The sequence below is a fragment of the Ursus maritimus genome, unplaced genomic scaffold (genome assembly GCF_017311325.1).
Source record: "Ursus maritimus isolate PB19 unplaced genomic scaffold, ASM1731132v1 scaffold_21, whole genome shotgun sequence".
Lineage (NCBI taxonomy): Eukaryota > Metazoa > Chordata > Mammalia > Carnivora > Ursidae > Ursus > Ursus maritimus.
Window position 1 is genome coordinate 11,200,152 of NW_024424564.1, and position 25,927 is coordinate 11,226,078.

Sequence of the window (25,927 nt, forward strand, 5' to 3'; positions counted from 1 at the left end):
TGAAAACAAGGAAAAGCTGTGGGCAGGCGAGTAGATTTGATGAATTTGATTTCAAAATCGTAACTCTTTAACGATGAAAAGGTATTGGCTCCAAAAGCCAACTTCTCGATTATTCCGTACCCAAGTGATGGGGGGGGGAGGTCGTCAAGATAACTGGACCACCCCAACTCCAGCGGCTTCCCGCCACCTAGACCCGCCCCGCCGTAGGGCCCCGGCCCGGCGCCTGCGCACTCTGCGCGCCAGCTCCTCGCGCCTGCGCACGGCGCCGCCACCGCTCCTCCTTCCGTTGGGCTCCCCACCGCGCGGGACTAAACGCGCTTCCGGGACGCCGCCCGCTCCGAGGAGTTGGTTGTTCCTCAGCGCCGAGAGCCCCGGAGACTCGCCCTTGCTCAGCCCGAAACCATCCACCTGGGCCCGCGCGGGAGGAGCGGGGCCTCTGAGGGGAGCGGCGACCCCGCCGGCCCCGGTCTCTTTCCCTGGCGGCGGCGGCTTCTTCCGTAGGACAATATGTTCAAGAGAATGGCCGAATTTGGGCCTGACTCCGGCGGGAGAGTGAAGGTCAGTGCCCGGCACGCGCCTCCCCTCCGGGAGTGGCTCTCACGTCCTGGCTCCTCCCCGCGCAGCGTGGGGAGGGCGCGGTTGTTTTCCTTTTCGCGCCCTCTGAGCTCGGGTTTGAACAGTGGTTTCTAGAGGGAGAGCGAGTCAAAGCCGCTGCGGGAAAATCAGTGTTTCTTTTGGCGAAGATTTGACCGCCTCTCCACCCCCTACCCTCCCCGCCAAAAAACAACCGGTGGTGGCCTGGGGGAGAGCTGCACGTTGTTGCCGAGGAAAAAATAGCTACTTTGAGGGCTTGGTACTCATCTTCTGCCAGCCCAGGTCACCGGTAAATTGGGGGTGCCCTCCACATGATTGTGAGGATAATAAGAGCTTCAGATACTCAAGTCCGCCTTTACCTTGCCAAGCGCAGTAGCCAACTATTCAGTCCCTATAGCAGCCTCACAAAAGCTTATCCACCCAGCATGTGCAAGTGCGAGAACTGAAGAAGGGCGGGGGGTTGGGGAAAGAAAAGTTCAGAAAACTTGCGCGAGTTCTTGATGTTCACAAAGCCCCAGAGCTTCGGCCAAGATATTAATCAAGGCATGCAGAGAACGTAACACTGGCCCGCACATAATTCAATAAATACTAGTTTTGTTTTTAAAGTTGTTAGCGTAGGGCCTAACGTAATGTTTGACACCAACCTATTTCCCTCTCATTTTCATGCATCCCCTGGTACGTTAGTGTTTAAGGCAGGGCTATCTGGTTCTGGATAAAACACCCATTTTTACCCCTTCTGATTTTAGATATATTGTAGAAAGAAAATTTTTCTTCAAAAAGAAATCACACGCGGGGCGCCCGGTGGCTCAGATGGTTAAGTGGCTGCTTTCCGCTGGGGTCATGATCCCAGGGTCCTGGAATCAAGCCCTACATCGGACTCCCTGCTGAGCAGGGAGCCTCCTCCTTCTCCCACTGCAGCTCCCCCTGCTTGTGCTTGCTCTCTCTGTCAAATAAATAAGTAAAATCTTAAAGAAGTCACGCACGTTTGCACCAATCTACTCTAGCTTTTCATCGAGTCCTTATCTGTGTCATACTGTTTTTACATAATTTTGACTATACGTGTGTACAACTATTATGCACAGTTCTTTAATACCACGTGCAAAGTAGGAGTTCTTGTAAAATTTCAGAAACTACCAAGATTTAATGGAAAGATGTTAGGTAAAATTCATAGTATCAGAAACTTCATCATAAGTATACATTTTACCCAAGCTTTGGGCAAGGCTTTGGACTGATAGGAAAGTACTACCAAAGTGTTAAAACATTAGGTTTTGGAGAAGAACTTAAAACTTCTCTACTTGTAATCATGTAAGGTTCAAAAAGTTTTAAGTCCAAAGTGATTTGAGGAGATTAGGCTTGTAGTTCTCAAATGCTTTTCCACCAAAAATGCCTGTGAGTTAGTCATGTAAAGCTTTAAAAATTAAGGATTTATTTCTCATTTTTGATGATTGTTAGGTGGTTTTGTAGGCATCTTTTTCCAATTCAGATAAATTTCCTTCAGCTAGAAAGTCTATTGACTGATGAACCCCCTTTGCATCACTGAGGAAATCTGCAATTTCTAGCACCACAGTAATAGCTGCAGGATGTATTAGCCATTCGCCAGGCCAATGCTCCTTACGCTTATTTATTCAGGCCTTGAACCTGATGCCCCATCTATATCGTTGCCACAAGTGTCAAATAGCCTTTATTGTGATTATTTAAATTCTCATACAAACTGCTTGCCTTCTTTTGAACTAACTAGAGGCTAATGGGGATTGGATTTGATTTTCCAGCCAAAATGAAAAGTTTTTCACTTTATTCACTGCTTTTCCTTGCTGCTTAATTGTTGAGTTCATTGGCGCAGCACCTTTAATATGTGGTATATCTTGCTCTTTGACCTTCAGATACATTCCTGCTGTTGAACAATTAGTCTCAAATTTCATGTGCAACATTCAGTTTTCTCCTCACTTGAACTTTTTGTCTCCTTTTCATGATAATCTGGCAACAGTCACCACCTCTATGCATACAAGATGTGATGAGAAACATGTACTTACATCTCAGAACTTAATAATAAATTGAAAAATGTTTGCCCTAATTCTACCTAAAAGCCTCTCCCAGACTGCCTTTAGTATTTGTACTGTGCTTTGGAAAACACTGCTGTAAGCTGATAAATCAGGACATTATTACCATCAGGTGATGGCAGTCAAAATTGGCAGTCTTGATTCCCGAGGCTCACTTTAAAGTTTGTAAATAAAGAGCCTTTTGCCTTTCTTCAAAAAAAAAAAAAAACCTCTCAAAGTATTTTACATGATTTAAATAGACATTTTCAAAGTGAGAACATTGTAATTAATCTGGATTTTTAGTTACTTGTGTTAATATGAAGATAATTGATACTGATTTGTTGAGAGAAATCCATGTTATAAGCAATCTCTAGGTGTTTAGATTGCCTGCCGTTCCTTAAAACAAGTTTTCAGAGCTGTTGTTCTGTATATTTGGGTAATGACGCAATATTAATTGGTGTTGAAATTCTTTTTCTTTTAGGGGGTTACTATTGTTAAACCAATAGTTTACGGTAATGTTGCTCGTTATTTTGGAAAGAAAAGAGAAGAGGATGGGCACACCCATCAGTGGACAGTGTATGTAAAACCATATAGAAATGAGGTAGGCACTTGTTTCTCCTATAACTTTTTTGAAGCCACAGTTTGTTTTCGATTGAAGATAAATTGTAGTATTATAGTAACTTTCTGATTATAGAATTGGCCCATTGTAGAAATGTTACCCCCCAAAAGTTGAAAGAATAAAGTGAGAGTTGTCATCACGTAACTGTTAGTAGAAATCAGTTTTCCAGTAATGTTTTCTAACTAAAGTTATGATAACAAGAACGATGCTATAAACAGCACATCTGCCAATCATTATGTCTTAAGTTAGCCTCGTATTTAATCAGGTGTTTCAGGAAGAGTAGTTCATACTTTCTAGGAACAATTTGGTAATACCATCAGAGAAGATGAAAGACAAAAAACTCCTCTGTAATCTGGCTGCTGGTAATTTTGTTTTGCTGCTGAATCTTTAATGCCTGGAATACAGTCAATATATAGTAGGTGTTCAGCAGATATTCCTTGAATGAAATTTGTCGATTTAAAACCGTTTAAAGTTCACATAAAAACTTATATGTGAATGTTTGTAGCACCATTATTCATAATAGCCAAAAAAATGGAAACAACCCAAGTATCTTTCAGCTGATGAATGGATAAGTAAAATGTGGTATATCCATACAATAGAACATTATTAGGCAGTAAAAAGAAATAAAGGACTGATACATGCTACTACCACATGGAATAAATTTAGAAATGTTATGGTAAGTGAAAGAAGCCAAACCAAAAGCCACATATTGGATAATTCCATTGGATGATTCCATTTTTATAAAATGTCCAGAATAGGCAAATCCATAGACACAGAAAATAGATTAGTCGTTGCCAGTGGATGGGTGGAAGAGGGATTTAGGAGTGTGTGGCTAATGGGTATGGAGTTTGTGTGTGATAAAAATATTCTAAAATTGATTGTGGGGATGGTTGTACAATTCTGAAAGTACTAAAGACCATTGAATAGTTACTATAAATGGGTGAACTGTGTGGTGTGTGAATATCTTGATAAAACTGTTACTTAGGAAAAACCAAAACAAAACAAAAAATCTTCAATGACTACCTATTGCTCTCAGGATAAAGTTAAAACTGTCATGTTTTAGGGGCGCCTAGGTGGCTCAGTCAGTAGAGCTTGCAACTCTTGATCTGGGGTTCTGGGTTTGAGCCCCACGTTGGGTATAGAAAATACTTAAAAATAAAATATTTTAAAAAACCAAAAAACGGTTTTAGAAGGCCTGCCATGGTCTTTCCCAGTTCTGTCTCTGCAGCCTTATCCCTTGCTGTGTTTGCCTCATCATTTCCTACCTTCCATCAATACTAGATTACTCTGTTTCCCAAAGGGACACTCTTAAATGTCTTCATTCCTTCCTTCCTACCTACTCCATTTTTATTGTTCCCTTAGGTCTTAGTTTAAGTGTATTTTCTTTGAACTACTCTCTCAATTTCCAAAGATTAAATTAGGTGCCATTCCTACGAATTTGTACCTACTGCCCTCCTAACACAGATTACATTGAAATGCTGATTTTCTTGTCTACTCCCTACCATGAAGACAAGAGTCTGTTATTTACCATTGTAGCATCTGGTACCCGGTATTGGTCATTTGTAGGAAAAAAATGAATGAAAGTATTCCCAAAGAGTCTTAAATATGCTTATGAAAAGCTGCCTCAGAAAATGTTGACAATACAATGTTAAGTGATGAATGCAGATGCTCATACATCATTATGACCCCAATTTAAAAAAATGTCGATAATCACATAGAAAAATTACCTGAAAGCAGATAAAAAGATTAAGAACACTATTGTAGAGTGTGACTGATTCGGTTTTGCATTTTCCTATTTTTCTACAATGAATTTTTTTTGAAAAAGCCACTTTCCCTAGGAGAATCCCTTTTATGTGCCAGAACTCATGAATATGCTCCTGTGGTTCAAAGTAAGATTAGGAAAAGGAGTTGTTTTATATCTGATGGTTTTAAGTTGCTTATTTTAGTTGACCTTAGCTTTATATAATATAATTTTGTTCTTTAAAGTTGTGTAGTTCTTAGATGTGCTTTAGTTTATATGCTTATTTCTATAAAATATATTGGAAATGTACTATTATTTTTATAGAAAATCAAAATCGATTTAGAGCATGGTCTGTGGAGATATGTAAAAATAGGATTTGCAAAACAAGTGAATTAGGAACATGTATATTCCTGTATGTTATGAGTTATGAAAGAATTCAGTTCAGGCCTCCTTTGTTTTAAACCAAACCTAGGTATAATTCACGTTTTTTAGAAAATTATAGATTCCAGTAGGGATTAAGGAGTTATACTTGTCAGGATAAGCACCGGGTGATGTGTGGAATTGTTGAATAACTATATTGTACACCTGAAACTAATCTAATACTGTATGTTACCTATACTGGAATTAAAAGAAAAGAAAAAATTAGATTCCATAAAATTTGAGGCAAAGTATATTTTATAAAATTAGGTACGATGCTCAGTGTATTTTCCTCGTAGTTTTTATATGTAGGTGGCAGAACTTATTAATTCCCCTGTATTTTAGGATATGTCCGCATATGTGAAGAAAATCCAATTTAAATTACATGAAAGCTATGGCAATCCTTTAAGAGGTACAGTACAGTTTTTTGATTCATAATATAAAATTTATTTAACAAATTTAAAAGGTGTAGGAGACTGTATCAGTAATTTATAATTTATAATTGTTTTATTTTTTTCTCTTCAGTTGTTACTAAGCCTCCATATGAAATTACTGAAACAGGATGGGGTGAATTTGAAATAATCATCAAAATATTTTTCATTGATCCTAATGAGAGACCTGTGAGTAATGATAATCTTTGCAAACATTGAATAGATTTTTGTATTGTGAAAACGTAACATACGTAATAGTTTGTTATATGTTGACGTTTTTATTCAGATACATTTTATGTAAGCTTATGGCATGGTGTATCTTGCCATGAATTAAGGTTTTTCATTTTTATGGGAAGTGCCTTTCAAAACTTATTTTTCAAGTATAGAAAGAAGGGATATAATGTGAATATTTCTCAGAAAGAAACCATGGAATCATGTGATTACTACAGCAAAGAAGTTTAAAATTCGTTAATATTATTTGGTTATTAGTAATAAACGGGATGAGTCCATCTGCTGTCTAGAATGAGAGTATCTGCTTTTTATAGTTAACAGCCCTAGCAACAGTCTTTTTGCTTTTTCAAATTGCTGCCAGTACTAGCAGCTTTATTTTATTCATGAATTTTTATTTATAACCACTGATTTTTTCATCTTTTGTTCTCTTCTTATCAGATTGTTGCTTGATAATGTAAAAACTTTCACTTTGATCCCTCAGCAGTTTTGTGAGGTATATGATATCGTCATTTTAGAGGTGAGGATACTAAGGTTCAGAGATCAAGTCCTATGGTCAAAAACACAGTTAACTGTGGCAGAGCTAGTTTTTGAACCCAGGTTATTTGCATTCAGGCCTCACATTCTTTCCGTGACCCTTTCTTTTGACTAAAACTACTCAGCTTGTTTTGTTTGTAAATCCATAGGGTCACGACTCAGTTATGGCTCTCTCATTCCACATGTGTGTCGTTGGTGTTTGACTCCAGTATCAGGTCATCACCATTAATTTTCATCTTGATAGATTCAGTGCATTCCTTTAGCACCAAACATTTACACTTTAATAATCAGATTACATTTTTAAAATTGTATGTGCTTCTAAAGGAGCTATGACCTGGGTCTGTAGTTCAGAAAATTAGTTCCTGGGGCTCCTGGGTGGCGCAGTCGTTAAGCGTCTGCCTTTGGCTCAGGGCGTGATCCCGGCGTTCCGGGATCGAGTCCCACATCAGGCTTCTCCGCTGGGAGCCTGCTTCTTCCTCTCCCATTCCCCCTGCTTGTGTTCCCTCTCTCGCTGGCTGTCTGTCTCTGTCAAATAAATAACTAAAATCTATTTAAAAAAAAAAAAAAAGAAAATTAGTTCCTAGTGGACTGCACCAGAGATAACTGAGTTATTTTTTAAAAATTCAAACTCCAAGGCCCCATCCCCTGGAGAGTCTGATTTAGTAGGTTTGGAGAGGGGCCAGCACCCTTCAAAATCACCCAGGTGATTTTGGTGTGCAGTAAGATTTAGGACCCATAGGTGTAGGCCATACTCGTCTATGTAGGAATTCCTTTAGGCAGTCTTTCAAATAACAGTCTTGTTTGGGCTTGCTGTATCCAGTAGAGAGACTATTGACTTCTGTCATTAAGTGAAACATCCTCTTAAGATCTGGGGTAGTTCTAGTGGTAAGAAAGCTCTAGTTCATGTTAAGCTTCCTTGAACTTTTTACTGATGACTATTCATTCGTTCATTTTCTTTTCTCCTGAAAAACATCTATAGCTCATTTCAGTGTTTTCCATGTGATAAGGTTTTCAGATGTCCTATCATTCTTTTGTCCTTCTAGAACACTCTCAACAGACATTATGTTCTATCTGGCAAGAAATTATTAAATATCCGTTATTTCCCAAGATATTGTTCAAGGGGTGGGATACAAAGATGAGCTACTGCTCCTGTCTTCAATGAAAATAGTCTGTTAGGGAGAATAGAACACAGAAATACAGCAGATGTTGAGAGAGAAGGAAGAGAAATCAGTAATGCTACTAGGGCAGAAACTCTTTTTAACTTTGTAAGATTACTTTGAATTCATTTTTACTTTGAGAATATGTTGCCTTACTATCTCTTTTTCATCTGTCCTATACACCGCTCCCAATTGGAAAATACATCTCTGAAAGAAATCATTATATCGTATAACATTGTTATGAGACAACTCTCAAAGTCCACTCTTGAAAAGAATGGTTATTGTACTTCTGCAGTGATTAATTTATTGAATAGGTTCCATATAGATCTACAAAGGTCTGAATTTTATTACCCAAAAACTGTTGTTGTATTCTTTTAGTATAATGAAACCATTATCCATTTTTAATTATTGGCACTTTAAGTCATGAAGTTTTATTTAAGATACAAAAGAAAGATACCGGTAATGTGTGTTTTAGTCCTGTTACCTGGTTATAGATTAAAAATATATAGATCAAACCATTATAGATTATCGATCAAACCATTATAAAAGGAATGATTGTTCCTAAAAGTAAAATGCTAAAATTGGGCTTTTATTACTAGGAATATCTTCGTGGCTAGTTTAGGCATTTTCATTGCTCTAAGAATCTTTAAACACCCCTCAAAATTAGAGACATCTGTCTTGACATTTTTCATTGTCTATATCTACATGAATGCCTCTAAATGTCTGAATAATAAATTCAAGGAAGGGCAGTTTTATGACGCAGTTTTAAATTGTTCTTAAATTACAAAAGTACTATATGCACGTGGTTTAAAAAAGATATTAAAAATTAAAAAAGTCTCCTCTGTCAGTTTCTTCGGGCTACCATAACAAAGCACCACAAACTGAGTAGCTAAAAACAACAGATATTTATTCTCATGGTTCCGGAGGCAGGGTATTGGCCGTGCTGTCTCCAAAACCTCTAGGGAAGGATCCTTTCTTGCATTTTCTAGTTCCTGGTAACCCCAGGTGTTTCTTGGCTTTAGTGGCATAACTAAAATCTTTGCCTCCATTGTCACCTGGCTCCTCTCCCTCCTTGTGTCTGTGTCTCTTATGAGGACACCAGTCATATTGGGTTAGGGCCTTCCCTAGTAACTCCTGTCTTTATTACATCTGCAAAGACCCTATTTCCACATAAGGTCACATTTACTAGTACTGAGGGTTAGGACTTTGACATATGTTTTTGGGGGACACCATTCAACCCATAACATAATCTTTCTCCCACCTCTGGCCCCTTCCCTAGGAAAACTATAATGATTGTTTTCTGTTTTCTAGAAATTACTCCCATGCATCTCATATATTTAAATCTCTAAATTTGGATTTTTCAGTTTTCAATAGCACCTGTCACCACCTCATGTGATAACAGATGATCCATTTTCTTCATTGTTTCCGGCTTCTTTTTTCATTTCTCTGGAGGAATTTTTTCAGAAAGAATGCCTGAGAAATAAACCTTCAGAGCCATTGCTACTGAAAATATCTTTATTTTTACCGCATACTTGATTTTTTGGGTAAAAACATCTAAATTTCGCAGGGGGATATGCTCTCTCATCTCTGAGTGATGGGAGAAGGAAGGTTAAAAGGCCCAGCCACCACACAGCATTCTTGATTTCCGCGCTTGCCAGCTTTGGGCTTGGAGCCTCCCTGTCTCCACTAGCTCCAACCTCTGATGCTGTTTTCTGCCTTAAGTTTTCATGTTGTGAATTTCTCTGTATGGTTTATCCACTTGTGTAGTCTCACCTCCTTTCTGTCTACTTGAGAAATTTGTCAAATTATCTGCTTTAAATATGGCATATAATGCATGCTCCTTAGAATTTTTTTTTAAAGATTTTATTTATTTGCTAGAGAGAGAGCGCATGCGAGAGAGAGAGAGAGAGAGGGAGAAAGAGTACAAGTAGGGGGAGTGGCAGGCAGAGGGAAAAGCAGGTTTCCTGCTGAGCAAGGAGCCCAATACAGGACTTGGTCCCAGGACCCTGGGATCATGACCTGAACCAAAGGCAGACGCTTAACCAACTGAGCCACCCAGGCGTCCCTCCTTAAAATTATTTTAACCAACCTTTTGGAAAATTCTTTGAGGGCTCTGAATTGGTTTCTACAACCAACATCAGCTCTGCTGTTTTATTAGCTAGGTTTTATTTTGCTCGAGTAATCACATATTGTGCTCCAAAGCTTTTCCTTTGATGTCTTATTATACCTGTTTTTATGTATTTTGAGGACATATTGCTTCTACCAAAGTGAATTATCATTAACTTTTGTTTATTCATTATGTTATTTGTGTAATAATATTATAGATCACCAAAGAAAATATCTTGCCTTCACTGAGCATTTTAGTTTTGGTTATTTATTTTGAAAGTGTCAAATCTTTCCTCCCCCTGTAAATTTGTTAACTTTAATCTTCGCAGAATAACTGTCAAAATTAATCTAAGTTTACTTGTGTAAGTAAAAAAGTTCGTATCTTAGTGATTTTCCAGTTTAATTTCTATAGCTGTTATTTTATGTTATTTTTCTACATAGTTACTCTGTAGAGATGTTTTCTAACATCTATACCTCCTCTTTTTAAAACATTCATGTTTAGTAGATGTGGATGGATAATAATACCTAATAGAAAAATAAAAGTACAGAATTTGAGTGGTTTGCCACACAGTAACTTGTAGTTGAAATAAGATCCTGAATTTGGCATGTTAACTAATTCTGCTTTCTAATTCAGTTACAGAAATCATGATGTCTCACGATGATGAAAACCATTGCACAGATGTGACATCTATTTTTATTTCACAGGTAACCCTCTATCATTTATTAAAGCTGTTTCAGTCAGACACCAATGCAATGCTGGGGAAAAAGACAGTGGTTTCAGAGTTCTATGATGAAATGGTAAGAAGATTTTATAATGAGAATTTTAAAAGCATTTTAAGTTGTAGAACTTTGAAGTTATTGGGCTTTTTTTCATTCTGTCCCATTAGATATTTCAAGACCCAACAGCAATGATGCAACAATTATTAACAACATCTCGCCAGCTAACATTAGGAGCCTATAAACATGAAACAGAATGTAAGTGCCATGAGTTCATAATTAATCCTGAAAAATAATGTATTCTGTAATGGTGAAAGCATTATGATTAGTGACTATTAAATTTTTTTCTAAGGATATATAAAGGTAAATTTTTTAGGAGTTACAAAATATATGTATTACTATAGAACCTCAAAGAAGGATTTTTAAATTGTTCACAAAGTAGCCTCTCACATTCTCTGAAATACTGTCTTTTATTCCCTAATTACATTTAAGCATAGCTTTTCATTAATCTTGCTTAACCTGTCAGTCAACCTGTTTACTAGTCTTTGCTAATAAAATCTGTGAAAAACCTCACAGAACATAATTACAGTTAACCCTTGAACAACGCAGGGGTTAAAGGTGCAGACCACCCTCCTCTGCCCTACCGCCGACAGTCAAAAATCTGTATAACTCTTCAATTACCAAACACTTAATAACTAATAGCCTACTGTTGACTGGAAGCCTTATTGATAAAACAGTCAATTAACACATATATTGTATATGGTATATATTTTAGTCTGTATAATAAAGTAAGCTAGAGAAAAAGTGTTAGTCATAAGGAAGAGAAAATACATTTACAGTACCGTAGTATTTACTGGAAAAAAAAATCCAAGTATAAGTGGACCCACGCAGTTCAAACCCATGTTGTTCAATGGTCAGCTGTATACTTTTGTGTATAGCAGTCCCCTCTTATCCATGATTGCACGTTTCGAGGTTTCAGTTACTTAGGGTCAGTGGTGGTCCAGAAGCAGGTGATCCTCTTTCTGACACATTGTCAGAAGGTTAGTGGTAGCCTAATGCTGTGTCACAGGGCTTGCATCATTCACCACTTCATTTCACCACTTAGGCATTTTATCATCTCATTTCATCACAAGAAGGGTGAGTACAGTACAATCAGATATTTTGAGAGACCACATTTACATAATTTTTATAACAGTATATTATAATTATTTTATTATTGTTAATTTCTTACTGTGCCTAATTTATAAATTAAATGTTATCATGGGTCTATATGTATAGGAAAAAGCATAGTGTATATAGAGTTCAGTATTATCGTGGTTTCAGGCATCTACTGGGGGTCTTGGAATGTATTCCCCATGGATAAGGGGGGACTACTGTACCGTGAACTAGCTTATCTCTTTTTGGTTAACCTATGTCATTTTACATAGTTTCAGATCAATGCTGGGGTGGTGAATACTAGAATGACACAATGATAATTGGTCATGTTATATTTTCCCTCTAAGTTGACATGGCGTCAGAATCCCTTACACATCACACTCCATGCAGCTACTGCCAATCATTTGCAGTTGGCACTCAAGATGATACCTGTTTGCCATCCTTGTGTTAACATTTATGTCACCATTCACTCAGTGGTTCTTGGATCTTCCATTCGTTTGCTTACAGTGTATATTGAGTGCCGGTTATATAACAGGCATTGTTCTAGGTTCTGAAGGTAGAGCTGTGTCCAGACCAGACAAAAATCTCTCTTTCTGAAGCTTACACTCTATTGAGAGAAAGGCAGGTATTAAATAAGGAGAACAGTTAAGTGTAAGTTAGTAATTAGGTGATATGGAGAAAAACAGCATGGAAGGGAACACCTTTGGTGGGAGGAGATGGTTGGAGTTTTAAATTTTAAATATCCAGTCAGAGAATACGTTTATGAAGCATATTAAAAGTTCATGAAACTATACTCATAATAAATTCTTGGAGATTTGCTCAAGCACAGTGATCTAGCTGTTAATAATTGCTTCTACAAGGAAAAATTAAAACAATAGTATGCACTTAATGAGAGCTTATTGTGTACTAGATAAGTGCTTTACATTTCTGAATTTACTGAATTATGGATGTGACAACCCTGGGAGGAAGATACTACTATTAGCCCCATTCTGTGGATCAAGGCCCTAGTGTATAGAGAGACTTGATGACTTGTCTCAAATCACCCAGCAGAGCCAGGATTTAACCTGAAACCAAGCTGTTCTGTCTGTTCTATCAATAAGCTGTTTTATCTCTGTGTAAAAGCCTTACATTCTGTGCTTCTAACCAGTAAGTTATATTGGCTATGCAAAAATAATAATTTCTCTTTGGGTTGATTTACTCTAAATTGAGGCTTAATTGAGAAATTTAAAACAAATTTTTCTTTTATAAGCATTTAATAAATAGGAAGGAGAAAACTGAAACAAGCTAAAAAGTTTTAAAATGTTTTTCCTTATGATCTCATTGCTGATTAGGTCTTCTTCCAAATATATCATGCCCTTTGCAGTCTTATGATTGGTCAGAAAATGAAGTGTAATGACTAAACCAAACAACAAGAATCTATACCTACAGTGAATGCTGTCCTTTTGACAAATAAGTTGGATCAGGTCTTCCTGACTAGTTTTAAAACTACCTGTTAACCATTGTACATGACTCCTTGTTGTTTCCCAAATTTATATGTGCTATTTCCAGGGCCTGTGATGTCTGCTTCATCCATCTAATTCCTTCTCATTCTATAAAACTCCATTCAGATTTTACTGCTGTTAAGAAGCGTCCCTTGATACACACACCCTTTCACGCTGGAATGAATCCAGTCTGCTCTCATTGGTCCCTTTGACACTGTACTGCATTTTTCTTTTTGTCTTATCATCTACCTTACCCCAACATCTCACAAAATGCCTTTCATTCAGTATCTATTTTTTAATTGGTGTGGAGAGAGAGCAAGCAAGGGAATAAAAATTGTTGCTTAGTAAAACAAAGCATTCTAGACAAAGTCTAAAGACAGACAAGCCATGAAAAACTATTGTACTCCTATCACAAATGACTAGTTTCTTTAATACATGAAAGGTTCCTGCACATCAGTAAGAAAGGCCAATAACTAAAAAGCTTCTGCACAGCAAAGGAAAGCAAAACCAAAATGAAAAGGCAACATACTGAATGGGAGAAGACATTTACAAATTATATATCCGATAAAGGGATAATATTCAAAACATATAAAGAACTCCTACAGCTCAGCAAAAAAAGCAAACAATCCAGTTTTAAAATGAGCAAGATCTGAATACATATTTTTCCAAAGAAGACGTACAGATGGCCAACACACACATGAAAAGGTGCTCAGTATCACTAATCTTCAGGGAAATGCAACTTAAAATTACAATGAGATATGACCTCACACCTGTTAGAATGGCTATTTTCTAAAGGACAAGAAATGACAAGTGTTGGCAAGGATGTGGAGAAAGGGAACCCTGATGCAGTGATGTAAATTGGTGCAACTGCTTTGGAAAACAGCATGGAGGTTTCTCAAAAAATTAAAAATAGATCTACCATATATGATCCAGCAGTTCCACTTCTGGGTATTTATCTGAAGAAAACAGAAATACTAACTTGAGTATTGAAAAGATATATATACCTCTATGTTCATTACAGCATTATTTACAATAGCCAAGATACAAAAACAACCTAAGTGTCTGTTGATGAATGAATAAAGAAAATGTGGTATAAATACACAATGGAATATTATTCAGCCGTTAAAGAAAAGGAAATCTTGCCATTTGTGACAACATGGATGGACCTTGAGGGCATTATGCTAAGTGAAGTAAGTCAGAGAAAGACAAATGCCAAATGGATCTTACTAAATATGGAATCTTTAAAAAAAAAAACAAAAAACTGGGATGCCTGGGTGGCTCAGTCGGTTAAGCGTCTGACTGGGTTTTGGCTCAGGTCATGATCTTATGAGACTGAGCACCACATCGGGTGCTGCACTCAGCAGGGAGTCTGCTTCTCTCCCTCTCCCTCTACTCCTCTTGCTCACATGTACATACTCTCTCTAAAATCAATAAATCTTAAAAAAAAAAAAAAAAGCTCATAGATACAGAGAACAGATTGGTGGTTGTCAGAGGTGGGGTGGGAGGTTGGGGAAATGGCTGAAAGGGTCCAAAGGCACAAACTTCCAGTTATAAATAAGTCATGGGAGTGTAATGTACAGCATGGAGACTATAGTTAGCGATACTGTATTGCATATTTGAAAGTCGCTAAGAGATTTAACAGTCCTCATCACAGGAGAAAAAAAATTTGTAACTATAGTGACAGATATTAGACTTATGTGATGATCATTTTGCAGTATATACAAATGTAGAATTGTTATGTTGTACACCTGAAACTAATATGTCACTTATACTTCAATTTTTTTAAAAGGCCAATAATGTGATAGAAAAATAGCAAAGGTGGGCACCTGGGTGGCTCAATCGGTTAAGCATCTGCCTTCGGCTCAGGTCATGATCTCAGGGGTCCTGGGATCAAGCCCCACATCTGGCTCTCTGCTCAGTGATTGGTCAGCTTCTCCCTCTCCCTCTGCCCCTGCTCGTGTGCTCTCTCTCTCTCACTCGCTCACTCTTTTGCTCATTATCTCAAATAAGTAAATAAAATCTTTTTTAAAAAGTTGGCAAAGGAAAGACAGACAATCCATAAAAAGGAAGGGAGAAATGTCTCTCCTAAACATAAAAAGATTGGTCAGCCTCAGTAGTAAAAAGAGAAAGACAAATTAAATTTACCCTGGAATACCATTTTTAACCGTTGGGGTAACTGAGATCAAGAAGTTGATACAGTGGGCAAACACATACAACGCTAGTAGGATTGTAAAGTAATAGAACCTTTAAGAGTTACCCAGCATTCCTTCAAAGTTACAAGTACATATATCCCAACAATTGTACTTACAGGAATTTATCCTACAAGTGTACTGATTATCCCATAAATATACTGAAATAATTTCTCACACCATACACATTATAACGTTGTTTATAAAAGAAAAAATGGAAATACTCAATGTATATCAAAGGGGACAGATTAATGAGTTATGTATGTCTATTGGGTGAAGTCATCTGCAGCCATTAAAAGAATGAGACAGCTATAGGATACAGAATGGACTTTCAGACGTAATATTAAGTGAAGCAGCAAGATGTAGACCATATGTAGATAGTATGATACCACTTGTTTTGGGGGTGTGAAGAAATCACACTTAGATGTGTGCTCGTCTGTGAACAAAATATTTCTGGAAAGATGCCAAAGAAACCTAAAGCTGATTATCTCCAGGAAGAAACACTGGTTGGTTGAGGACCAGAGGTGGAAGGAGACATTTTTTCATTATCTACATTTTTCAGCCTTTTAGTTTTGTATCATATGTAGGTACTCCTGTTTTCAAAAACAATTTTCTTTTTTCTTTCTTTTTTTTTTTTTTTTTTTTTTTTTTTTAAGATTTTATTTATTTATTTGACAGAGATAGAGACAGCCAGAGAGAGAGGGAACACAAGCAGGGGGAGTGGGAGAGGAAGAAGCAGGCTCACAGCAGAGGAGCCTGATGTGGGGCTCGATCCCATAACGCCAGGATCACGCCCGGAGCTGAAGGCAGACGCCTAACCGCTCTGCCACCCAGGCGCCCCTCAAAAACAATTTTCATTAAAAGTGGTGAAAGAAATTACAAAGAAAATTAAGGATTGTTTTGGCAATATAAAATTTTACCTGTATTATAAAATGTATCATAAAAAGAAAGCCACCAGCCATAAACAAAATAAATATTATTGCATGTTTTCATGTGCTAGATGCTTTACATTGATTACTTAATCCTCAGATATTCTCTAAGAAATACAGTTTTAACTGTACCAAATAGAAACCACATTGAGGGAGACTTAGGAGATATCAGCATTTAGCTAATAAGGGGCCAAGATTGTATTTGGACTGAAGTCTTTCTGATTTCAAAGCGTTTTACCCCCACCACCAAACCATGCTGCTTCCAAATGTGATTACCTTATCAAAAGTACAGCTGTGCTTTAATAGTCATCAGCAGCAGTTACCTGAAATGACCACAAGATGGAAATGGTGGACGAAAGTAGGCATTTTTCTTTTGTAAAACATATGTAATGTTATAATATAAATGTAAAACATTATCCAAGTGGGGTATTTAAATAGGTGTGTTCTATTTTGCAGTAATGATATTTTCTTTAGTAATTTGTTATATAACCAGCTAAAATGTTTTAAATATCATTTAATGTTCCTCTGTCATAATGGTAATTAGGATGGCTTTTTGTATTTGACAGTATTCTAGATACTTCATGTACATTAATTCATTTAAAATTTTTGAATGAAGATTTACATATGAACTAAAAATAAAAGTTTACAGATCTGCTTACTAAGATGTTAGGTCCTCTTTACTAGCTGGTCATTAATACCAGTAGGTGTCATTCCACAAACACCAAGAAAATAGAAAAGCTCAACTAATAGCACGTTATCTGCCAGAACTTCTCTAAAACCATTAAGACTAGTTTGGGGGAAAGAACTAGGTTGCAAAATATATTAAAGGAGGCAATTGAAACTAGAAGTTAAAAAAATTAAAAAAATTTTTCAAGTAATATGAGGTGTTACAGTCTCATACATCATTATAATGAGAAATGAACACAGAAATAATAAATAACTTAGGGTGGCACAGCTAGTAAATGGTACAGCTGGAATTTAGACCTAGGTGGTCAGTGCTATCTTTTTTACAAAGATAGGGGTTTGTTTTACCAGTGTGAATTTGTTTATGTAAGTTTTACCTGTACATACATATGCTTAAGAACACTGTATTTAGTTAGCTCTTCGTTTTAGCTGGGTGTCTCTTGGATTGTATGCCACCTTATTTCCAGATTAATATGTGTGTGGAGAGAAAAACAAGGACATTATGTGTAAACATCTTAACTGTGAAATAAAATGTGGGTGGCCAGAATTTCATTCTTAGTTGTAGAAAGCGTCTCAGATTCTCTTGTGAGAGTTTAGACTTTCTCCCAACCTCCCTGTGTTTAATGTATCTTAAGTTGTTTATATTTCATCTTGGAAACTGACCTAAGAAAATGCCATATTTATTAGTCTCTGACATACCTTAGGCAGGTGAGAGAAATGAAATAGTTCAATAAAAATATGTTTTCCTTAGTTGCAGAACTTGAAGTGAAAACCAGAGAAAAATTAGAAGCTGCGAAAAAAAAAACAAGCTTTGAAATTGCAGAGCTTAAGGAGAGATTAAAGGCAAGTCGTGAAACTATAAATTGTTTAAAAAATGAAATCAGGAAACTTGAAGAAGATGATCAGACCAAAGATATATAAACAGTTCTAAGAGGACTTGCTAGTAAGCTAGCTGGAAATAAGGTGGACTTTTAAGTGAGAAACGGACCGCAAATGCCCTGGTGTTTCTTAGAGAAACGACACATGTAGGTGTTGACCACAGATTTCCCAGCAATGGGGTCAAAGGATTTGTACTTTTCAAGCAATCTTTAAAGTGAAATATATGTGTGTAATAAGAATGAATGCTGTTTAGGCATTTTATCAACCCATTTTGGGGTAATTCTAATGATGTTAAGCACAATTTAAAAAAAAAATTTGCATTGTATGTATAGCTTATCCTTTTGACAGGCATCACAGTTTCATAATAAAGTATAAGTTGTACAAATTTTGTATTTTCCTGGTAGAATTAGATGGTAAATTAACATGTATATTTAATTTTTTAAGTTCTTACCTGTCCCCATCCTCACTCTTTTGTATCTGTTGTGCCAACTGCCCAATAAGTACTCAATAAATGTAGTTTACAGATCTTGTGTCTGCCTCTTGATGTGTGTTTTACTCGATGATGAAGTGCCGGTATCTCTCTCCTTACAATTAGTTACATTATATTATGATCACACATCTCTTATTGGCACTCATTGTCGCTTAGACATGGCAAAGATCATATTTTAAGTGTTGTTCTGCCTCACTACCACAGTGTCATTCATTTTCACACAGAAAAATACTTAATCCCTCATACATTTTCCAAAGATACATCAGCTATGTATCAGCTTCACATATGACCCCTAATTTCTCCACTTTCTCCTTAGCCTCCTGTTCAGAGCCACATAGTGAACCCTGTACTTTTGGACTCATCTAATTGGAACATGTAGTAGTACTTAAGGCCACATGGGCTGATCTGTCTAGGCAGCCTAGGGACAACAATAGGTAGGAAAGTATTTTGGAAAACATGTAACAATATTAGTTAATGGCAACCATGCCTATACCTAATGTAAGGATTCTGTATCCTCTTATTTAACTATCTACTCTAGCATTTGATTCTTTGTATCTGCCCGATAGGTTACTTTGAGTATTTACTTTGTTGCTTTATTTTTTAAGTTGTGGCACTTATAAGCATTACGAGGTTGTGCAAAGATCTCTGTGGCCTTAAAATTTCTGCCAGGGCCTATGGGATTGGAAATGGCACTTCTCATTGTGCTAGGCATCATTCATCTTTCCCCTACCTCCTATCCAATGCCCACAGTATAGGGTGGGCTTGGGGATTGACCAGGAAAACTAATGGGGGAAAAAGTCCCTTTCTACTTAAGGGATCCAGACATGGGAGATTATCCCTCCATTATTCTAGTCAGATTAGCCCCCAAGAATGTGTTGGTTCATGGAAGTAGATCTGACTTTAGGCGTAGAAGAGTACAAGAGTCCAAAATAGGTCATTATGGCTCAATCTTGTGCTCCATCAGTTCTCACTTTTGTTTTGACTTTAAGTACGATCTCTCCAGAGTATGCAGAGAGCTCTTATCACTCAAGACCACCCAATTTAAAAATGGACAAAGGATTGAATGGACATTTCTTGAAGGAAATGCAAATAGCCACCAAGCACGTGAGGAGATGCTTAATACCATTCATAATTAGAAAAATGCAAATCAGAACCACTGTGATACCACTTTTATACCAACCAAGCATCTATAATTGTAAACAAAACAAGACAGAAAAGTTGGTGAGGATGTGGAGAAATCGGAACTCTTCATATATTGCTGATAGGAATGTAAAAAAGTGTAGCCACTTAGGAAAATAGTTTGGCAATTCCTCAAAAAGTTAAGCTTGGTTATGCTTATGATCCAGTAATTCTCTGAGGTGTGTACCCAAGAGAAATGAAAACATGTTCATGTAGAAATGTGTATGTGAATGTTCATGGCAGAATTGTGCATAATGGCCAAAAAAGGAAACAACCCAAATATCCATCAACTGATGAATGAATAAATGAAATGTATGTCCACACGATGGAATATTATTCAGCCAAAAGGAAATAAGTACGGATTCTGCTGCATCATGAGTGAACCTTAAAAACATATGCCAAGTGAAAGAAGTCAGACACAAAAGCCACATACTATATGATTCCATTTGTATGAAATTGCCAGAATGCTCAGATCTGTAAAAACAGAAGGTTGATTAGTTGTTGCCAGGGGATGGGGAGAAGGGGATTTCTATTTGGGGTGATAAAATGTTCTGGAATTAGTGGTGGTGATTGCACACTCTTGTGAATATATAAAAACACTGAATTGTACATTCTAAAAATGGTTTAAATGAACACTATAAGTTTGATCTCAAAATATTTTAAACATTTAAGTGGCAAATTTTGTCTAGATTATACAAACTTTAAAAATATTCTACAAGCTCTTGATTTCTATTTCCTCATTCTTCTCCAAGTGAAAGAGAGTATTTACCAAGGATTAATTCGAGCTAAAGACTAAAAACAAACACAGCTAATGAGGCAGCTCACTTTTTAAAAGAAGATGAAAGCGTAAGTTTCAGTTTTCTAAACAGTGTGGTAGATAGTGTTACTATCCAAATTTTATATATAGGAGACAAAGGGACTATAGCTAGATGTTAAGTCAACCAACAATGTGACTCAGATATTAATAGGCCTTTCTGCCTCTATAAGACTTAATTTTTCTGTTCAAAGCATTAGCATTTTTAATTATTGTTCATGCCTAAATACTTCTCAAATCTCCTTTCTTTGAGTAGTTGGAGTAATTTAAGACAATCAAATAGGAACATCAGGTGGCAAGAATGCAAAGCATTGAGATAAGAATCTGCCTAGCTATTAGTAACATTAAAGAAAATATTGGTGTTAAGCTCGATTGGCTGGAATATTAAAGAATAGATATTTGGAATCTCACGTAGAAGACATTTCAGGTACCTGTTCCTTGCATTATCCCTAATATCTGCAGGTTTTTTGTTGTCTTTTTTTTTCCTAAATAGTAATAGACTTTAAATTCTTGAGATTGAAACCAAAGAAAATGAGATCAGGCAGGTATTAGCTAGCGAGAACATGAGTTAATATTTTTTGGAGTTGGAAAGAACTTTCAAAGTACAATGGGAAACTCAAATAATAAAATTCTGGATCTCAAATGTAATGAGTTTGGGAATCTCTTGGGATTTGCTTTAAAATAATCTGGGGAATGGGAGATGGTAGGGGGAATAGGGCATATAGATGAAACAAGATTGACCCTATATAGATAATTTTTGAAGCTGAGCAATAGGAATTATTATTTCTCCTTTTGTATATGCTTGAAATTTTCCGTAATAAAATTTTTTTAACATCAGATAGAAGAAACCATTAAAATTCTACTTTTCTTCTCCCCGAAGTCAAGAACTGATAAAGAATGAGTTATTTTATTTTATTTTATTTTATTTTTTTAAAGATTTTATTTATTTATTTGACAGAGACAGCCAGCGAGAGAGGGAACACAAGCAGGGGGAGTGGGAGAGGAAGAAGCAGGCTCATAGCGGAGCAGGGATCCCAGAACCCCGGGATCACGCCCTGGGCCGAAGGCAGACGCTTAATGACTGAGCCGCCCAGGAGCCCCAGAATAAGTCATTTTAATCAACAGCACACACTGAGAAGATGGCAAGCTTCCATTTGCATAGTTTACATATTAACTTCTGTGTTCTTTATTTTAATAATTCTAGCAAATTCTTCACTCTTGATTGGATATGATGAAAGTCTGGAAGGAAGAGGGTGCCTGGATGGCTCAGTCAGTTAAGTGTCCGATTTTGTTTCAGGTCATGATCTCAGGGTTGTGATCTCAGGGTTCTGAGATCAAGCCTTGAGAGGGGTTCCGCACTGGGGATGGAGCCTGCTTGAGATTCTCTCTCTCCCTTTCCTTCCCCACCCCCCAAAATGTCTGGAAGGATGGATGGGAGGAAGAAAAGGATACAAAAAGAAGAGAAGGATAGGAAAGAAGAAAGGAAGAAAATCCCCTACAGGGATTTTAAGGAGAGAGTTCTAGATTTCACTCTCAGAAATTTGATTAGCTAGGAATTTGCACTTATACAAGTATCCAGGTGATTTGAGAAACTCATATTGGCACAGCTTAATGTTGGACTACATAAAAGTGCAACACTTCTAAATGGGGGGAATAACAAAAAATTGTCAAAAGGAAAACTAGGTCATGTAACAGGGTCTAATTCCTTAATATAAAAAAATTCTTACAAATCATTAAGACAAACCATTGGCAAAAGGAGCAAATGACAAAAAGAGGTAGTTCACTAAAGAGGATATAGAAATGGCCAAAGTATATGCTCGATATCATCAAATCTTAAGAGTAAACAAATTTAAATAGTAGATATTTCGCATCCATTTAGGATAAAATAAATGTTTCAGATAACTTTTGACAGAAGACACCATCGATGATACCAAAGGATAGACTAAAAACAGGCCATTTGGCAGATGGAGTTGGGTAATTTCTATTTTTTTTAATCTGAAATTCAAATTTTACTAGATGTCCTATATTTTCACTTATTATTTGACAATTCTACGTCTACCTGAGATAGGAATGATTAAAAAAACAAAACAGAACAAGACTGCCCAGTGCTAGCAAGAGAGTGGGGAAACAGCTTTTTCTCCTACACTGGTGGGATTGTAAATTGGTTCAACATTTTGGGAGGACAGTTTGGCAATACCTACTAAACTACTCTGAGTCAGTAATTTTACTTCTAAAATTTACATTTGTTTAATTTTTTATTGATGTGATTCGACTTTTAAGAATATATTGATTAGGAACATTTATTCATATATGCAAGGCATATACAGGGATGTTCACTGTAGCATTGTTTGCAGTATCAAAAAATTGTGAACAAGGTAAATGGCATCAATAGGATGTGCATAAATTATGCTATGATGATAAAATGGATTCCTCTGTGGTTGTCAAAATGAATAAAGCAGATCTCGGAAGAGCATGCGACTCTTGATCTTGGGGTCATGAGTTTGAGCCCCATGTTGGGGGTAAAGATTACTTAAAATAAAATGAATAAAGCTCTGTATGCTCTGACATGAAAAAATATCTGGATTATACTTGTTAGTGAGAGGGAAAAAAGCAATTTGCAAAACTTCACGATTTTATTTTTGTAAATAATATGTTAGAGTATGGAGAGAAAAATCACTTGGAGGAGTTTTTACCAATTTTAACAGTAGGAAGAGGAATTATAGGGACTGTCACCATTTACATTATGTATGTGTATGTTTGAATTTTTGCAGTGAGTGCATTTCATTTGAGTGGAAAAGAACAACAAAATAGTTTAAAATTCAATGAACAGGAAAAAGAGATATCTTGATTATCAGAACATTGCCTCCTGTGAGCCAGATCATTATGAAGTATCGTGTGACAGTTCAGAGAAATGAAACATGACTTGTGAATGATTTGAGAAGCTGATGAACTTCAGGAACTTTACTGGAGGGACTCAGGTTAAGATCCTTGCTCTTCAGTGCATCATCCAGTGAGAACTGGGATAAATAACATCATGATCCTGATGTAAAAATAAGTGGTTAAAAGTTTGGGGTTTTATCTGTCTTCTGTCCCAGCCTGTATGCTCTGGTCTGGCTTTTTAATTATTTGTAATTATTTTTAGCTATTTTTTAAATTAATTGGCCACCTAGGTTTCTGTAGCTTTGTGTAATATACCCCATGATATTCCTAACTCCGGGTAGCTTCCCCCTCACCTACCCCAGGCTGTTTACTTTCCCACTTTCACTGGCTACCCAGCCTGGCTTAACTGTTCTCTATCCTTCACTAGGCTTCATTGCTCTTCAGTAATTCCTTAGTCTATCCTTAGTGAATTCATCATTGCTATTTGAAAATTTCCGGTGAACTGAATCACCACTTTTATTCGCTAAGAGTCATAAAGCTGGAAGGGAGTTTAGAGAACATCTAATTCAATTCCCCCATTTGATGAGGGAGTACCGTCTTGCAGGAATTAAATGGCTTTCAAAGTCACACAACCTGTTGGGGCCAGAGGTAGAATTTGAATTCAGCATTTTCTGACTGAGCAATCATGGTACTAGAGAGGTGCAGCTCCATCAAGGCTTAGACAAAATTGTATGAATTGGCAGTCACCTTGGAAACTAACTTTCCAAGAATGAAGGAGGGATGTATTGTTACTGATACAGTCAAATCCCTATTATCAAAACTTTGGTTTATTCTCCTTTCAGCTAATCTGGTCAAATCATCTCAAAATTAATGAGAATTGTCATCCCTACTTGGTTTAATTACATGCATGAATTGAAAGCACAAGTCTATTTACTCTTAGTGTGCACATCAGCAGATGACCTCAGTTCTTACATCATTGAGATCACTGATGCCATTCAAATTGACCCTGTTCACTTCCAGCCAGCCAAAGTTTCTCTTTGTTCTTACCAAATCCTGCTTTCTTTCATCCCCCTAATGTTCTTCCCATCTATAGTTTTGATTCCAGTCTATACTATCTACTACTGCAAATTTATAATTGGGGGAAAATTGCTTCACTCTCCTGAGCCTCAGTTTGTTTTAGTGAATATGAATAAACTGCCCACTTCATAGAATTCTGTTTAAGGGAAAATGAAACAGCGTATGTAAAAACACTTTGAATGGTAGGAATAAAGAATAATAATTCTAGCTAGCTGTTTGTAAAAATTTTCAACAAAATACAAGCTGAATCCAGCAACATATAGAAAGGATTAAGTGATCTCATGATCAAGTGGGCTTTATACCAGGAATACAAGGTTGGTTCAACATGTAAAAAACACTCTGTGTTACAGGCTGTTATGGGTTGAATTGTGTCTCCTCAAAATTCATACGTTGAAGTCCTAACCCAGTACTTCAGAATATGACTGTATTTGGAGATAGGGCCTTTAATGGGATAATAAAGTTAAAATTAGTCATTAGGGTAGGTCTTAGTTCAATATGACCGAGTCCTTATAAAAATACTAGGAAGACCGTATGAAGACATAGGTAGAAGATAGCTATCTACAAGTCATGGAGCGAGGCCTCAGAAGAAACCAACCCTACGGACACTTTCCAATCAGACTTCCAGCATCTAGAATTGTGAGAAAAATTTTGGTTGTTTAAGCCACCCAGCCTACGGCATTTTGTTGTGACAGCCCTAGCAAACTAATACACCATATTAAAAGAATAAAGGACAATAGCTACATGGTCATCTCAACAGATGCAGAAAAAGCATTTGACAAAATCCAACACCCTCTTATGATAGAAATACTCATCAAACTAGGAATATAAGGGAACTTCCTTAACCTGATAAAGGGCACTTACGTAAACCTCATAGTGACCGTTATACATAATGGATGCTTTTCCCCTAACATCAGGAACACGACAAGGATGTTTGCTTTGACCACATCTATTCAACATCATGCTGGAAATTCTAGCCAAGGCAACTAGGCAAGAAAAAAATAAAAGTCATCCAGACTCTATTTGCAGATAACATGATCTTGTACTTAGAAAAATCCTAAGAAACACACACACACGCAAACTACTAGAGCTAATAAATGGGTCTAGTAGGGTTGCAGGATATAGGGTCAAGATACAAAAGTCAGTTACATTTCTATACACTAGCAATGAACTGAAAATAAAGTTAAAACAATTTTATTTATAACACCATCAAAAAGAATAAAATACTTATGAGTATGACACCTAAAGTTCAAGCAACTAAAGAAAAATAGATAAATTGAACTTCATTATTAAAAACTTTCATGCTTCAAAGATCATTATCAAGAAAGTGAAAAGACAATTCACAGGATGGGAGAAAATATTTGCAAATCATACATCTGAAAAGAGGCTACCATCCAGAACATATGAAGAACTCTTTCAACTCAATAATAAAAAGAACCAATTAAAAATTGGGCAAAAGATTTGAGTTTCTCCATTTCTCCAAATAAGAATTATAAGTGGATAATAAGCACATGAAAAGATGCTCAACATCATTTGTTATTAGGGAAATGCAAATCAGAACCATCACGAGACACCACCTCACTAGGATGA

The 25,927-nt window shown here is 36.7% G+C and overlaps 1 protein-coding gene across 2 annotated transcripts; it reads left to right on the forward strand.

The window, feature by feature from the left end:
• Positions 1–297: 297 nt before the first annotated feature.
• YEATS4 (YEATS domain containing 4) lies at positions 298–18,430 on the forward strand. Of its 2 annotated transcripts, XM_008684276.2 has the most exons (7): positions 299–558; positions 3,112–3,231; positions 5,753–5,819; positions 5,933–6,027; positions 10,572–10,664; positions 10,754–10,841; positions 17,773–18,430. In XM_008684276.2, exons 1-7 carry the CDS (start codon positions 508–510, stop codon positions 17,940–17,942), a joined length of 684 nt encoding a protein of 227 aa, XP_008682498.1. In that variant the 5' UTR covers positions 299–507; the 3' UTR covers positions 17,943–18,430. The 2 variants fall into 2 exon arrangements, with proteins under 2 accessions (XP_008682499.1, XP_008682498.1); XM_008684277.2 differs by lacking the exons at positions 5,753–5,819; positions 5,933–6,027 and having other exon boundaries at positions 298–558.
• Positions 18,431–25,927: the final 7,497 nt, after the last annotated feature.